We start from the raw sequence: 16,153 nt of genomic DNA on the forward strand, positions 1-16,153 counted from the left end.
CAAGCAGGGTGGATAAAGGGGAACCAGTGGATGTGGTGTATTTGGATTTCTAGAAGGCATTCGATAAGGCGCCACATAAAAGGTTACTGCACAAGGTAAAAAGCTCACAGGGTTGGGGCTAATATATTAGCATGGATAGCAGACTGGCGAACGAGAGTTGGGATAAATGGGTCATTTTCCAGTTGGCAAACAGTAACTAGTGGGGTGCCACAAAGATCGGTGCTGGGACCTCAACTATTTACAATCAATATTAATGAAGGGACTGAGTGTAATGTAGCTAAGTTTGCAGATGATACAAAGATAGGTGGGAAAGCAAGTTGCAAGGATGACACAAACAATCTGCAAAGGGATATAGACAGGCTAAGTGAGTGGGCAAACATTTGGCAGATGGAGTATAATGTGGGAAAGTGTGAGGTTATTCACTTTGGCAGGAAAAATAAAAAAGCTAATTATTTAAATGGAGATTACAAAATGCTGCAGTACAGAGGGACCTGGTGCATGAAACACACAAACGTTAGTATGCATGTACAGCAATTAATCAGGAAGGCAAATGGAATGTTGACCTTTATTGCAAAGGGGAAGGAGTATAAAAACAGGAAAGTACTGCTGCAACTGTACAGGGTATTGGTGAGACCACACCTAGAGTACTGCGTACAGTTTTGGTCTCCTTATTTCAGGAGGATATACTTGCATTGGAGGCAGTTCAGAGAAGGTTCACTTGGTTGATTCCTGAGATGAAGGGGTTGATTTATGAAGATAGGTTTAGCAGATTGGGCCTATACTCATTGGAGTTTAGAAGAATGAGAGGTGATCTTATTGAAACATACAAGATACTGAGAGGGCTCGACAAGGTAGAGTCAGAGAGGATGTTTCCTCTTGTGGGGGAATCTAGAACTAGGGGGCATAGTTTAAGAATAAGGAGTCACCCATTTACAACTGAGGAAGAGAAATTTCTTCTGAGGGTCATAAATCTGTGGAATTCTCTGTGTTGTGGAGGCTGGTTCATTGAATATATTTAAAGGTGGAGATAGACAGATTTTTGAAAGATAAGGCAGTGAAGGGTTATGAGGAGCAGGCAGGGAAGTGGAGCTGAGCCGAGCAGGCAGGGAAGTGGAGCTGAGCCCAAGATCAGTTCAGCCATGATCTTATAGAATGGTAGAGCAGGCTCGAGAATGGCTTACACCGGCAGGAAGTGAAAGACAAATAAAGAAGAGAGAGCACGGGAGACAAGCAGAGATAGATACAGGAAGAGAGAATTTTTAATTGTAAGTAATACAATAGGTCAGCTAGGAAGGTACAGAAAGGGAGAAGTGTGATCAAAGTATTTCTTGAACGATTGCTGTGTATTTATTTATTCTCACCTTTTAACGCAAGTTTACCTTTTTGTTTCAGCTCCGTCCCAATCAGTAATCTCACAACCAGAGGGAAAGCCACCCACAGTCCAGGCACATAAGCTGAGCACAGGCCTCGTTGGGTAAGGTAAACCAAAGTACAGCACCAGATTGTTAGTGAAACGTCAAAATACAGTTCCGCTAGATAAAACGCGTTCATGTTCTGTACACAAACAAAATTATAATTTAGTAATAGGTATGCCAACAATATGAGGTTTGATGTCTTCGCAGCCTAATCTAGCGATTCAGGGAACTATACAAGATGCTTTTGACAGCAACATCTCTATTTGCTGCTATAACGGAGGGGAGATTATCCCACCACCACCCTCTTCTCCCCAAGGGGTTTTACTTCAAGTTATGAAAAATTACTACAGTGCTGCAAATCCAGTGTCAAACAGAGGAAAAATTGGGAAAACAGTTCTAATAATTGAATTAAGTCAGATATGAAGCTCTTAATCCCTATATGGGCAATAAATGTGGCCTTGCCAGTGTTGTCCACATCCAGAGACAACTTTTTTTTAATATATACAAAAATGATGCAACATGATATCAATAAACCAGCTTGCTTATGGGCCAGATTAAAGAAGTTATACATATAGAAACAGAAAATAGATGCAGGAGTAGGCCATTCGGCCCTTCAAGCCTGCACCACCATTCAATAAGATCATGGCTGATCAGTCACCTCAGTACCCTTTTCCTGCTTTCTCTCCACACCACTTGATCCCTTTAGCCATAAGGGCCATATCTAACTCACTCTTGAATATATCTAGAGTGAAGAAGTTTCTCCTCATCTGGGTCCTAAATGGTTTACCCCTCATCCTTAGACCGTGTCCCCTGGTTCTGGACTTCCCCAACATCAGGAATATTCTTCCTGCATCTAACCTGTCCAGTCCCGTCAGAATTTTATATGTTTCTATGAGACCCCTCTCATCCTTATAAACTCCAGTGTATAAAGGCCCAGTCGATCCAGTCTCTCCTCATATGTCAGTCCTGCCATCCCGGGAATCAGTCTGGTGAACCTTCGCTGCACTCCCTCAAGAGCAAGAACATCCTTCCTCAGATTAGGAGACCAAAACTGAACACAATATTTCAGGTGAGGCCTCACCAAGGCCCTGTACAACTGCAGTAAGATGTCCCTGCTCCTAAACTCAAATCCCCTAGCTATGAAGGCCAACATACCATTTGCCTTCTTCACCGCTGCTGCACCTGCATGGCAACTTTCAATGACTGATGTACCATGACACCCAAGTCTCGTTGCACCTCCCCTTTTCCGAATCTGCCGCCATTCAGATAATATTCTGCCTTCACATTTTTGCCACCAAAATGGATAACCTCACATTTATCCACATTATACTGCATCTGCCATGCATTTGCCCACTCACCTAACCTGTCCAAGTCACCTGCAGCCTCTTAGCATCCTCCTCACAGCTTAGTATTATCTGCAAACTTGGAGATATTACACGCAATTCCTTCATCTAAATCATTGATGTATACTGAAAATAGCTGGGGTACCAGCACTGAGCCCTGCGGAACCCCACTAGTCACTGCCTGCCATTCTGAAAAGGACCCGTTTATCCCGACTCTCTACTTCCTGTCTGCCAACCAGTTCTCTATCCACGTCAATACATTACTCCCAATACCACGTGCTTTTATTTTGCACAACAATCTCTTGTGTGGGACCTTGTTGAAAGCTTTTCAAAAGTCCAAATACACCACATCCACTGGTTCTCCCTTATCTACTCCTAGTTACATCCTCAAAAAATTTTAGATTTGTCAAGCATGATTTCCCTTTCATAAATCCATGCTGACTTCGACCGATCCAGTTACTGCTTTCCAAACGTGCTGCTATTTCATCTTTAATAATTGATTCCAACATTTTCCCCACTACCGATGTTGGGCTAACTAGTCCACAATTCCACGTTTTCTCTCTCCCTCCTTTTTAAAAAAAGTGGTGTTACATGAGCTACCCTCCAGTCCATAGGAACTGATCCAGAGTCGATAAGACTATTGAAAAATGATCACCAATGCATCCACTATTTCTAGGGTCAAGTACTCCTTAAGTACTCTGGGATGCAGACTATCAGGCCCTGGGGATTTATCGGCCTTCAATCCCATCAATTTCCCTAACACAATTTCCTGACTAATAAGGATTTCCTTCAGTTCCTCCTTCTCACTAGATCCTGTCCCCTAGTATTTCCGGAAGGTTATTCGTGTCTTCCTTCGTGACGACAGAACCAAAATATTTGTTCAATTGGTCTGCCATTTCTGTTCCTAATTATAAATTCACCTGATTCAGATTGCAAGGGACCTACGTTTGTCTTCACTAATCTCTTTTTTTCCACATATCTATAGAAGCTTTTGCAGTCAGTTTTTATGTTCCCAGCAAGCTTCCTCTCATACTCTATTTTCCCCCTCCTAATTAAACACTTTGTCCTCCTCTGCTGGATTCTAAATTTCTCCCAGTCCTCAGGTTTGCTGCTTTTTCTGGCCCATTTATATGCCTCTTTCTTGGATTTAACACTATCCCTAATTTCTCGTTAGCCACAGTTGAGCCACTTTCCCAGTTTTATTTTTACTCCTGACAGGGATGTACAATTGTTGAAGTTCATCCATGTGATATTTAAATGTCTGCCATTGCCGATCCACAGTCAACCCTTGAAGTATCATTCGCCAGTCTATTCTAGCCAATTCACGCCTCATACCATCAAAGTTACCTTTCCTCAAGTTCAGGACCCTAGTTTCTGAATTAACTGTGTCACTCTCCATCTTAATAAAGAATTCTACCATATTCCCCAAGGGGCCTCGCACAAGATTGCTAATTAGTCCTTTCTCATTACACAACACCCAGTCTAGGATTGCCAGCTCTCGAGTTGGTTCCTCGACATATTGGTCCAGAAAACCATCCCGAATGCACTCTCGGAAATCCTCCTCCACTGTATTGCTACCAGTTTGGTTAGTCCAATCTATATGTAGATTAAAGTCGCACATGATAACTGCTGTACCTTTATTGCACGCATCCCTAATTTCTTGTTTGATGCTGTCCCCAACTTCACTACTACTGTTTGGTGGTCTGTACATAACTCCCCCTATCGTTTTCTGCCCTTTGATATTCCGCAGCTCTAACCATACAGATTCCACATCATCCAAGCTAATGTCCTTCCTTAGTATGGCATTAATTTCCTCTTTAACCAGCAACACTATCCCATCTCCTTTTCCTTTCTGTCTTTCCTTCCTGAATGTTGAATACCCCCGGATGTTGAATTCCCAGCCTTGGTCACCCTGGAGCCATGTCTCTATAATCCCAATTATATCATATCATATTCGTTAATAGCTGCCTGCGCAGTTAATTCGTCCACCTTATTACAAATACTCCTCACTGAGGCACAGAGCCTTCAGGTTTGTCTTTTTAACACACTTTGTCCCTTTAGAATTTTGCTGTAATGTGGCCCTTTTTGATTTTTGCCTCGAGTTTCTTTGCCCTCCACTTTTACTTTTTCTCCTTTCTATCTTTTGCTTCTGCCCCCATTCTACTTCCCTCTGTCTCCCTGCATAAGTTCCCATCCCCCTGTCATATTAGTTTAACTCCTCCCAAACAGCACTAGCAAACACTCCCCCGAGGACATTGGTTCCGGTCCTGCCCAGGTGCAGACCGTCCGGTTTGTACTGGTCCCACCTCCCCCAGAACTGGTTCTAATGTCCAAGGAATTTGAATCCCTCCCTCCTGCACCACTCCTCAAGCCACATATTCATCTTAGCTATCCTGCTATTTCTACTCTGACTAGCACGTGGCACTGGTAGCAATCCTGAGATTACTACCTTTGAGGTCCTGCTTTTTAATATAACTCCTAGCTCCCTAAATTCAGCTTGTAGGACCGCATCCCGTTTTTTACCTATATTGTTGATACATATATGCACCACGACAACTGACTGTTCACCCTCCCCCTCCAAAATGTCCTGCAGCCGCTCCGAGACATTCTTGACCCTTGCACCAGGGAGGCAACATACCATCCTGGAGTCTCGGTTGCAACCGCAGAAACGCCTATCTATTCCCCTTACAATAGAATCCCCTACCACTATCGCTCTCCCACTCTTTTTCCTGCTCTCCTGTGCAACAGAGCCACCCTTGGTGCCATTAACTTGGCTGCTGCTGCCCTCCCCTGATGAGTCATTCCCCCCAACAGTACCAAAAATGGTGTATCTGTTTTGCAAGGGGATGACCACAGGAGATCCCTGCACTACCTTCCTGCCACTGCTCTTCCTGCTGGTCACCCATTCCCTCTCTGCCTGCGGTGTGACCAACTCAATAAATGTGCTATTCACGACATCCTCAGCATCACGGATGCTCCAGAGTGAATCCATGCGCAGCTCCAGTGCCGCAATGCGGTCCGTCAGGAGCTGCAGCAGGACACACTTCTTGCACATGTAGTTGTCAGGGACACTGGTAGTGTCCCTGATTTCCCACATAGCACAGGAGGAGCATGGCACGGCGCTGTGTTCAACTGGCATGACTTAACCCTTAAATTACTTAATTTGGCAATGACAAAGGTTTCCTACTGATGAGAAAAATTTACTCACCAATCAGCCAGCCAATCACTTACCCTCTTGGCTGTGACGTCACACCTCGATTACTTTTTGCTTCTTTGTTTACTATCCGCCTCTGCTGCAGCTGCAGCTAGCTGCTCCCTCTCTGCCGCTGCTCGCTCTCAACCGCCGCCCTTGTAGTCCTGCTCACCCGCCGACCTCCTCTCACGATACTGCTCCCTCTCTGCCGCTGCCCTTTGTAGTCCCGCTCACCTGCCGACCTCCTCTCATGATGCTGCTCCCTCTCTGCCACTGCTCGCTCTCTTCCACCGCCCTTTGTAGTCCCGCTCACCCGCAGACCTCCTCTCATGATGCTGCTCTCTCTAGAAAATCTAGAAAACTAGCAAAATCTGACCAATAGGTTCTTTTTAAAAAAAAACAAAGGGCTGAAACTTAACTCCCAAAAATGGGTGGGTTAGGGTTGTGTCAGAGGTTGAAAGGCAAAAAATATGAAACAGGAACTCAACGTGCCCACTTCTGGTTTTAACAGGCGGGACAAGGGGTGGGCGACCAATCCCCTCGCAGAAAAGATTGGTCATTTAAATATTATATTGAGGCTGCCCGTCTTCATTTTAACAGTCATTCTACTTTTAAAATTCATTTCGGCCAGGTTTCCCAGGCCACAGGAAACTCAGCAGCTGCAAGAAAGCGAGAAGAGATGAATCCATAAGGTAAATGCCTGTACAGTACAGCACTGCAAGTGGGCCAAGAGCAGCAGGAGTGCTTCCTCCAGGCCTAAAAAGCTGCCCAGTAAACCCCAAGCCCTCCGACACTGGTATGTTGGAGTATCACCTTACCACAGAGAGCAGGTACTGGGGTTGGTGGTCAGTCAGCGTTCACTGCTCCCGAGAGAAAAGGCACAAGTCTAAAAAGCTCAAGTTTCTTCATAACTGAAGATCAGCCTCACGGCTCTTCTCCACAGTACCTTCAATACACCTTGTGTATTGGTGACCGGAAATGGACACAGTACACAAGATGTGATCTGACCAGAGTTCTATACAGTCTGCGGAAATCAGTTCTGGTCAGGTTGCCCTTGCTACTTAAACAGGAACTTTCAACCTATTCCTTAGCAGTCCACCCAGCACTGAACTGAAAACCCTGGCTTGGTCGTAAAAACACTCAAACTATGCATGTCAAAAAGAGGTTACAAATTGCACCCTTTTCTCCTCCTCCCTCCACAACTGGCTTCTGCAACATGAAGAAGTCATGAGAGAATTATACATCACTAAGCTCCACAAATGGAATCGTCACACGCTCTAGTACTAGATCAGCCACCAAAGCTTTGAGGAAGGAAGGGCGCTGGAGGAGGAGGACGAAGAAAGATAATATTAGTCAGGCATCAACATCAGATCAGCTATGATCTTATTGAATGGCGGAGCATGGCCTACTCGTGCTTCTATTTCTTATATATCTGACAAGACGTGGAATATAAACAAACGTAAAAAGAATATACTTACTCCATAGTAAAGATTTTTTGCAAGCGTGTGAATCAGTATGAGCTTAGCAAGGGCTATTGAGCCATATAAAACGATGGAAACGTAGAAGTGGGTGTACCAAGACATCGCATGTCCAGTTAAAGACACGAATACTGCTACAATAAGGATTGTTACAAAAATGATAAACCAGCAGATTATTGTGACACCGATTCCATAAAGGAGATCCCTCATGTAGTGAGAGCCTGTAAATAATCACACCAGTTACACGCCGCAGGATAAACAAAGATAACTGCTGTCAGTTTAGGACCCAATCAGGTATTAACAACAACATATATTTATATAGCACCTTTAACATAGTTTAAAAACCATCCCCAGGTTTGCAGCATTATCAGCCAAAATTTGACACGGAGTCACAGAGATATCAGGACAGGTTTTAATTTTTAAAAAGAGGCGAGTGAGATTAGGGCAGGAAATTATAGAGAGTTTGGAGCCTAGGCAGTTGAAGACACAGGTGCCAATGATAGAGTGATGAAAATCAGGGATGCACAAGAGATCAGAATCAGAGGAACGTAGAGATAGTCGGGGGTGGGGGGAGGGTTGTCGGGCTGGCTGAGGTTATGGAAATAAGGAGGGGCGAGGCCCTAGAGGGATTTGAAAACAAGGATGAGAATTTTAAAATTGAGGTTTTGCTGGACCGGGGGCCAATGTAGGTCAGCGAGCAAATTGGTGAGAGTTAGGATACAGGCAGTAGAGTTTTGGATGACCGAGTTTAAAACCTTTCTAGTAATTTTCTCATATCTCCTTTCCATTTCACTGGAGACTCTGCACAGCAAGAGTCAGCAATCTATTCCATTACAACCCAGCCCATTCTGGACTTCATCTCAAAGACCACCATGTGCACTTCCCATCAGGAATCATCAGATAGTGATCAGAAATGGGAACATTGGCACATTTTAATCTTCCATATTGAGCCAGTAGTGCCTACACTGCTACCTTCGTTGAGACCAGCTAATGCAGCACAGGCCAGGTAACCCATGGTCTATAATTGCTCAATACCATCCCAAGAATACATTTACCCATTGCACCTCAGTGGAGCTCCAGAACTATCCATTTTACCAAAGCAACATCAGTGTTCCATTCTAATTCTCAGAAAAAGTGTTTATATTTAGACACATTAGCTGTTCTAAACATTGAAGAATAGGCATCAGTTGTTAAAATATGCATCAAAATAATTTGGCTCAAATTTCCCCCTCAAAACACAAACCTACAATGTTAATGTGCCTGTAACCTAACTGCGGGATATTGTCTCAACGCTTAAAAAGAGAACAAATCTACACTTTTCTACACTTCCCTCCTCCCCTCCCCCTCAAGATCATGGAATCTTATCCCTATTAAATGAAAACATTTCTGTGGGATGCAATGCAATCAAGTGGTAACACAATGCTTTGGAATTTGGTGCCGATATCTTGATACTATTGCCTTCATAATCCTAAACGCCCACTCGATAACAGGCAATTAAAGAGGAAAAAAAAAAGATTTGTATTTATATAGTGCCTAGTCACATCTCAAACTTGTCAAAGTCCTTCACATACAATAGGTTATTTTGAAGTGCTACGATTACCTACGTTATTTGGGAAAGTGGCCACTTTATACAAAACATAATCTATCAGTGAAACTAAAGACCAGTTAATTTGTTATCGGTGATGTTGGTTGAGGGAGAAATATTGGGCACACGAGCAGAAATTCCTGCTCTTCCTGGAATAGTGATGTAGGATCTTTAAAGTCCAACTGAAACACAACGGCAAACAGTTGCAGACTCAGCTGAAAATCTCAAATGAAGGACAGCACCTCTGACTATGCAAAACATCAGTTATTGGCCAAGATTATATGCTCAAGTCCTGGAGTGAGGCTTGAACCTCCAACCTTCTGACCAAGGGAGAGAATACAACCAACAGAGCCAAGCTACAAGATGAGCCAATTGTTCTTTGCAATGTTATTTTAAACCCAACGGTACTTTACTTCCTTAAAAGCTGAACATTTTTAGAATTAAAAAGCCACCCATGCAAAAAAAAAAAATCGGTTAACATTTTGATTAGACTTACCATGATTTATTGATGTCGAGAATTTTTTTCCTAAGTGGAGAACAGCTGCCACAGCCACTAAATAGTTTATTATAACACCAATCCGTTGTGGGTAGGCCACAACAAACAATCCAAGTACATCAAAAAACACCATGGTACCATGGCGATACTGCGTTGAGTCAGCCAGCTCCACAGACGTTGCCAGGTACTGCAGTACAGCCAGTATATTGTCACCTACAAATACCACAAGACAGTTAAAAATAATTTTTTTTAATTACTTACTTTCACATTCTGATTCCTCTCGTGTATTTAATGAATAAACTGCTACAATGATTAGACCGTAGAAAATCAGCTGTGCATGCAAATAGGGATTTAAGTGCAAGGATTCGGCAAAAACATCGACAGCAAAAATATAAACTTTTGGACTTTAAGTCTTGGACATTGCTTTTAACTTGGCTGTTACTGCAAAAGGGCAGACAGCATGACATGAGACAGGTCATAACATGTTCCACAGAAATACACATCAGGTAGGCAGGAAAACATCACAGGAAGGAACCTAATGGAGGACACTTTTGTCATGTAATGGGAACTCTTCAGGAAGATTGGTCAGTGCTCAAGACAAAGGAAGCTTTTCGACCACCCAGTTTTGTTGGAGCCTTATCCCCAGGAACAGGACAGTTGACAAAGACACCATCCGAAAAGGTGTTTCATTTGCTCTTTCAGTTGGACTGTCTCAGGCGAAGGACTAACTTTTGGTGCGAGAAGCAATATTTTTGCAGGTATGAGAGGCAGTTTTGGCTGCCATCTCTCTCTCTCTCCTCTTCTATGCTTGCTTGCTTCGTTCAACGCCCCCAAAGACCGAGCAGTCCATCTGGGACGGAGAAAAGAAGCACCATCTACGAGCAAAGAGCCTCGCTCATCGGGAGAAGCAGCGAGTAAGCCAGGAGTAGTAATTGGTGAGCATTTATCCCAGCCCATACATCTTTATGACCACCGCATAGTGTGAAGGGGTGTCGAGTGTCTCAACCAAGCCTTAGGGGTTTAGTGGAGAGGTTTTTTTCTGCACGGATCATAGGTGTACGCATTCTGTTGGACAGATTCGGTGGTGCACTTTTGAATCCGAGCAGGGATGTTTTAGTCATGGGTACTTCACGTTAGGGGCCTGTTCAGACGGGCCAGGGTTGTGTGTTGTACTGTTTGTTTGTTTTACACCACCAGTGTGTTTACACCACTGGGTGCAGGTGTGCGCTTTTACTTGAATAAGAGCATTGTGACGGTAGAGACCGAAAGATTTGGCTATAACTGTGTATTTCTGTTCACTACTATAATTCTGGTATCTAGAACTGTTGTAAGAGGGGTGGGGTGGGGTTTGAAACCACCAAGGGCAAAACCACTTACATAAGCTTACACAAGTAATCATCAATTGGCTTAGTTTTGCAGATATTGGAGACAAAAAATGGCAGAGAAACCACCTAAAGTCAAAAATGGCAGAGGAACCACAGTCAGCTGTGGCTCAGGGGGTAGCACACTCAGAAGGTTGTGGGTTCAAATCCCACTCCAGGGACTTGAGCACATAAATTTAGGCTGATAATGCAGTGCTGCACATGATTTATTGAGGTTGGGAATTTTCAGATGAGATGTTAAACCGAGGTCCCGTCTGCACTCTCAAAAGATCTCATGGCACTATTTCGAAGAGCAGGGGAGTTAACCCTGGTGGCCTGGCCAATATTTATCCCTCAATCAACATTACAAAAACAGACATTCCTGTTTAGTGGCCTGCAAATTGGCTGCCGCATTTCCCCACATTGCAACAGTGACTACGCTCCAAAAAGTACTTCATTGGCTGTAAAGAGCTTTGAGAGGTCCAGTGGTCGTAAAAGGCGCTGTATAAATCAAAGTCTTTCTAAAGATTAACGAAAAATTCTAGTATCACTAAAATGTAGTTTTCTCTAAATTGGCATGAACTCGCAATGCTTTTTTAAAAAAAGTTAATCCAGTTTAACAGATTGGGGAGGGTCAGGGGACATGAGTTTAAACTATGGAAGAGTTGAAATAGACTGTATATTAGGCGGTTCATCTAATCCCAGAGCATAGTGAGCCTCTAGAATACACGGCTGGCTGGTGCAGACTCTCTGCATTGCCTTCAATAGGGAGCTGGCCCGGTTCCTGACTGGGGCAGAGATTGCATCATATAGAAGGCAAGTGTCTTTATAGTTGGAACTTGGCCCATGTGATCTACTGGGCTGGCTTTGATTGCCTGAGGGGGTTGGTCAGGATTTTTACTGAGTATTTTTCCCCTTAGTGGCTCGGAGTCTTTTTGCCTTTCCCAGGAAATTACATGGCTGCAGAGAAAGGAGTATTTAGCCATGATAGTCCAGCCGTCATGGTGTGGGGTAGGCTTGATGGATCTTTTCTTGCCCGTCATTTTCGCATATTTGTAAGTCATCATTTATAGCTCTCCAACTGCTACATCAACAATCAGTATTTCAAAAGCAGCCCAAGCAGAAACATTTCAACAAGCTCTCTTGCAGATAACCCACTTCTCTGAACAGTTGCTGTTGCCTACATTTCACGAGATTGCAAAAGTTTGCACGATCTGGGGACAACATTCCCATGTGTCAAAATTGGTAAGCGTCCACTTTCTAAACCAGTAGTTAGAAACATAGAAACATAGAAACATAGAAAATAGGTGCAGGAGTAGGCCATTCGGCCCTTCTAGCCTGCACCGCCATTCAATGAGTTCATGGCTGAACATGCAACTTCAGTACCCCATTCCTGCTTTCTCACCATACCCCTTGATTCCCCTAGTAGTAAGGACTTCATCTAACTCCTTTTTGAATATATTTAGTGAATTGGCCTCAACAACTTTCTGTGGTAGAGAATTCCACAGGTTCACCACTCTCTGGGTGAAGAAATTCCTCCTCATCTCGGTCCTAAATGGCTTCCCCCTTATCCTTAGACTGTGTCCCCTGGTTCTGGACTTCCCCAACATTGGGAACATTCTTCCTGCATCTAACCTGTCTAACCCCGTCTGTAATTCCCTGTTTTCTCTCTCCCTCCTTTTTTAAAAAGTGGGGTAACATTGGCTACCCTCCACTCCATAGGAACTGATCCAGAGTCAATGGAATGTTGGAAAATGACTGTCAATGCATCCACTATTTCCAAGGCCACCTCCTTAAGTACTCTGGGATGCAGTCCATCAGGCCCTGGGGATTTATCGGCCTTCAATCCCATCAATTTCCCCAACACAATTTCCCGACTAATAAGGATTTCCCTCAGTTCCTCCTCCTTACTAGACCCTCTGACCCCTTTTATATCCGGAAGGTTGTTTGTTCAATTGGTCCGCCATTTCTTTGTTCCCCGTTATGACTTCCCCTGATTCTGACTGCAGGGGACCTACGTTTGTCTTTACTAACCTTTTTCTCTTTACATATCTATAGAAACTTTTGCAATCCGTCTTAATGTTCCCTGCAAGCTTCTTCTCGTACTCCATTTTCCCTGCCCTAATCAAACCCTTTGTCCTCCTCTGCTGAGTTCTAAATTTCTCCCAGACCCCGGGTTCTCTGCTATTTCTGGCCAATTTGTATGCCACTTCCTTGGCTTTAATGCTATCCCTGATTTCCCTTGATAGCCACGGTTGAGCCACCTTCCCCCTTTTTTATTTTTACGACAGACAGGAATGTACAATTGTTGTAGTTCATCCATGCGGTCTCTAAATGTCTGCCATTGCCCATCCACAGTCAACCCCTTCAGTATCATTCGCCAATCTATCCTAGCCAATTCACGCCTCATACCTTCAAAGTTACCCTTCTTTAAGTTCTGGACCATGGTCTCTGAATTAACTGTTTCATTCTCCATCCTAATGCAGAATTCCACCATATTATGGTCACTCTTCCCCAAGGGGCCTCACACAACGAGATTGCTAATTAATCCTCTCTCATTACACAACACCCAGTCTAAGATGGCCTCCCCCCTAGTTGGTTCCTCGACATATTGGTCTAAAAAACCATCCCTTATGCACTCCAGGAAATCCTCCTCTACCGTATTGCTTCCAGTTTGGTTAACCCAATCTATGTGCATATTAAAGTCACCCATTATAACTGCTGCACCTTTATTGCACGCACCCCTAATTTCATGTTTGATGCCCTCCCCAACATCACTACTACTGTTTGGAGGTCTGTACACAACTCCCACTAACATTTTTTGTCCTTTGGTATTCTGCAGCTCTACCCATATAGATTCCACATCATCCAAGCTAATGTCCTTCCGAACTATTGCCTTAATTTGCTCCTTAACCAGCAATGCTACCCCACCTCCTTTTCCTTTTATTCTATCTTTCCTGAATGTTGAATACCCCTGGATGTTGAGTTCCCAGCCCTGATCATCCTGGAGCCACGTCTCCGTAATCCCAATCACATCATATTTGTTAACATCTATTTGCACAGTTAATTCATCCACTTTATTGCGGATACTCCTTGCATTAAGACACAAAGCCTTCAGGCTTGTTCTTTTAACACCCTTTGTCCTTTTAGAATTTTGCTGTACAGTGGCCCTTTTTGTTCTTTGCCTTGGGTTTCTCTGCCCTCCACTTTTCCTCATCTCCTTTCTGTCTTTTGCTTTTGCCTCCTTTTTGTTTCCCTCTGTCTCCCTGCATTGGTTCCCATCCCCCTGCCATATTAGTTTAAATCCTCCCCAACAGCACTAGCAAACACTCCCCCTAGGACATTGGTTCCGGTCCTGCCCAGGTGCAGACCGTCCGGTTTGTACTGGTCCCACCTCCCCCAGAACCGGTTCCAATGCCCCAGGAATTTGAATCCCTCCCTGTTGCACCACTGCTCAAGCCACGTATTCATCTGCGCTATCCTGCGATTCCTACTCTTGACTATCACGTGGCACTGGTAGCAATCCCGAGATTACTACTTTTGAGGTCCTACTTTTTAATTTAGCTCCTAGCTCCTTAAATTCGTTTCGTAGGACCTCATCCCTCTTTTTACCCATGTCGTTGGTACCAATGTGCACCACGACAACTGGCTGTTCTCCCTCCCTTTTTAGAATGTCCTGCACCCGCTCAGAGACATCCTTGACCCTTGCACCAGGGAGGCAACATACCATCCTGGAGTCTCGGTTGCGGCCGCAGAAACGCATATTTATTCCCCTCACCATTGAATCCCCAATCACTATTGCTCTCCCACTCTTTTTCCTGCCCTCCTGTGCAGCAGAGCCAGCCACGGTGCCATGAACTTGGCTGCTGCTGCCCTCCCCTGATGAGTCATCCCCCTCAACAGTACCCAAAGCAGTGTATCTGTTTTGCAGGGGGATGACCACAGGGAACTCCTGCACTACCTTCCTTGCACTGCTCTTCCTGTTGGTCTTCCATTCCCTATCTGGCTGTGGACCCTTTCCCTGTGGTACGACCAACTCGCTACACGTGATACTCACGTCATTCTCAGCATCGTGGATGCTCCAGAGTGAATCCACCCTCAGCTCCAACTCCGCAACGCGGTCTGTCAGGAGCTGGAGGCGGATACACTTCCCGCACACGTAATCGTCAGGGACACCGGAAGTGTCCCTGAGTTCCCACATGGTACAGGAGGAGCATAACACCCAACCGAGCTCTCCTGCCATGATTTAACCCTTATATACACTTAAATTGGCAACAACAGTGTTAAAAGTTACTCACTGATATAGAAGAGAAAAAAGAAAAACTACTCACCAATCACTTACCCTCTTGGCTGTGACGTCACCTTTTGATTTCTTTCTACTTCTTTTTTGCCTTCTCCCTGTAGCTGCACAAGTCACTCCTTTTATAGGCCTCTCCACGCACCTCCTCGACACTGCTCCCGACTGCCGCCGACGCTGGGCCCCGGACTCCCTGCTGTGCCTTTTATAGGCCTCTCCACATACCTCCTCGACGCTGCTCCCGACTGCCGCCGACGCTGGGCCCCGGACTCCCTGCTGTGCCTTTTATAGGCCTCTCCACGTACCTCCTCGACGCTGCTCCCGACTGCCGCCGACTCTGGGCCCCGGACTCCCTGCTGTGCCTTTTATAGGCCTCACCACGCACCTCCTCGACGCTGCTCCCGACTGCCACCGACGCTTTAACCCTCAGTGGAAAGTTTAAATTTACTATGTGGCAAGTAGTTATAACAATAGCCTAAACAAGTACACCTAGCCAGGTGTCTCACAACTGCAGAGATTTTGCAATGGATGAAAGACTGGTTTGGGGCCAGGAGGTGCAGTGGATTTCTTGGCTGTCCTGCGACTTCTGGAACCTGGCTTTGAACCAAACACAACCCAACGTAACAGGCTACCGATGGTAAAGTCCACATCAGAGAACTCCATAAAAAAGGGCAGTGTCACATTGTTGAGCCGCTTTATTATACATCTATTCCATGGTATTTGGGACCAGAGGGTACTTGGGGCAAAATACGAATAAAATGTTCATTCTCCCAGCAAGGAGTACTTGTAGAGTACAGAAATCAATGCAATATTAAATGGCTGACTACAATACAATGAATTGTTGGCAGTTTTTAACATTAAAAATTTGAATTACTTTTGTAATCTGAGCAAATTATTTTAAGACATTGTTTTTTTGGCAAAAAAATTACTTCTATTATTTTCTCCTGCAGGTACAGGGTCAGTGTCAGAAGTGGAATACTGAGTG

At 44.5% G+C, this 16,153-nt stretch overlaps 1 protein-coding gene across 10 annotated transcripts in view; it reads right to left on the reverse strand.

Moving 5' to 3' along the window:
• LOC139270467 (endoplasmic reticulum metallopeptidase 1) overlaps window positions 1-16,153 on the reverse strand; it is a 63,178-nt gene that overhangs the window by 16,358 nt on the left and 30,667 nt on the right. For 4 of the 10 annotated variants that reach the window (XM_070888446.1, XM_070888447.1, XM_070888445.1 and 1 more), the window contains 3 exons: window positions 9,511-9,723; window positions 7,430-7,650; window positions 1,380-1,554 (listed from right to left, as the gene is read on the reverse strand). In XM_070888446.1, the coding sequence (XP_070744547.1) occupies window positions 1,380-1,554; window positions 7,430-7,650; window positions 9,511-9,723 (609 nt within the window). Of the gene's footprint in view, window positions 1-1,361; window positions 1,555-7,429; window positions 7,651-9,510; window positions 9,724-16,153 lie in introns of all 10 variants that reach the window. The other 6 variants (XM_070888444.1, XM_070888443.1, XM_070888441.1 and 3 more) reach the window with 2 other exon arrangements.

Source organism: Pristiophorus japonicus, chromosome 1 (assembly GCF_044704955.1).
Source record: "Pristiophorus japonicus isolate sPriJap1 chromosome 1, sPriJap1.hap1, whole genome shotgun sequence".
Classification (NCBI taxonomy): Eukaryota; Metazoa; Chordata; class Chondrichthyes; family Pristiophoridae; genus Pristiophorus; species Pristiophorus japonicus.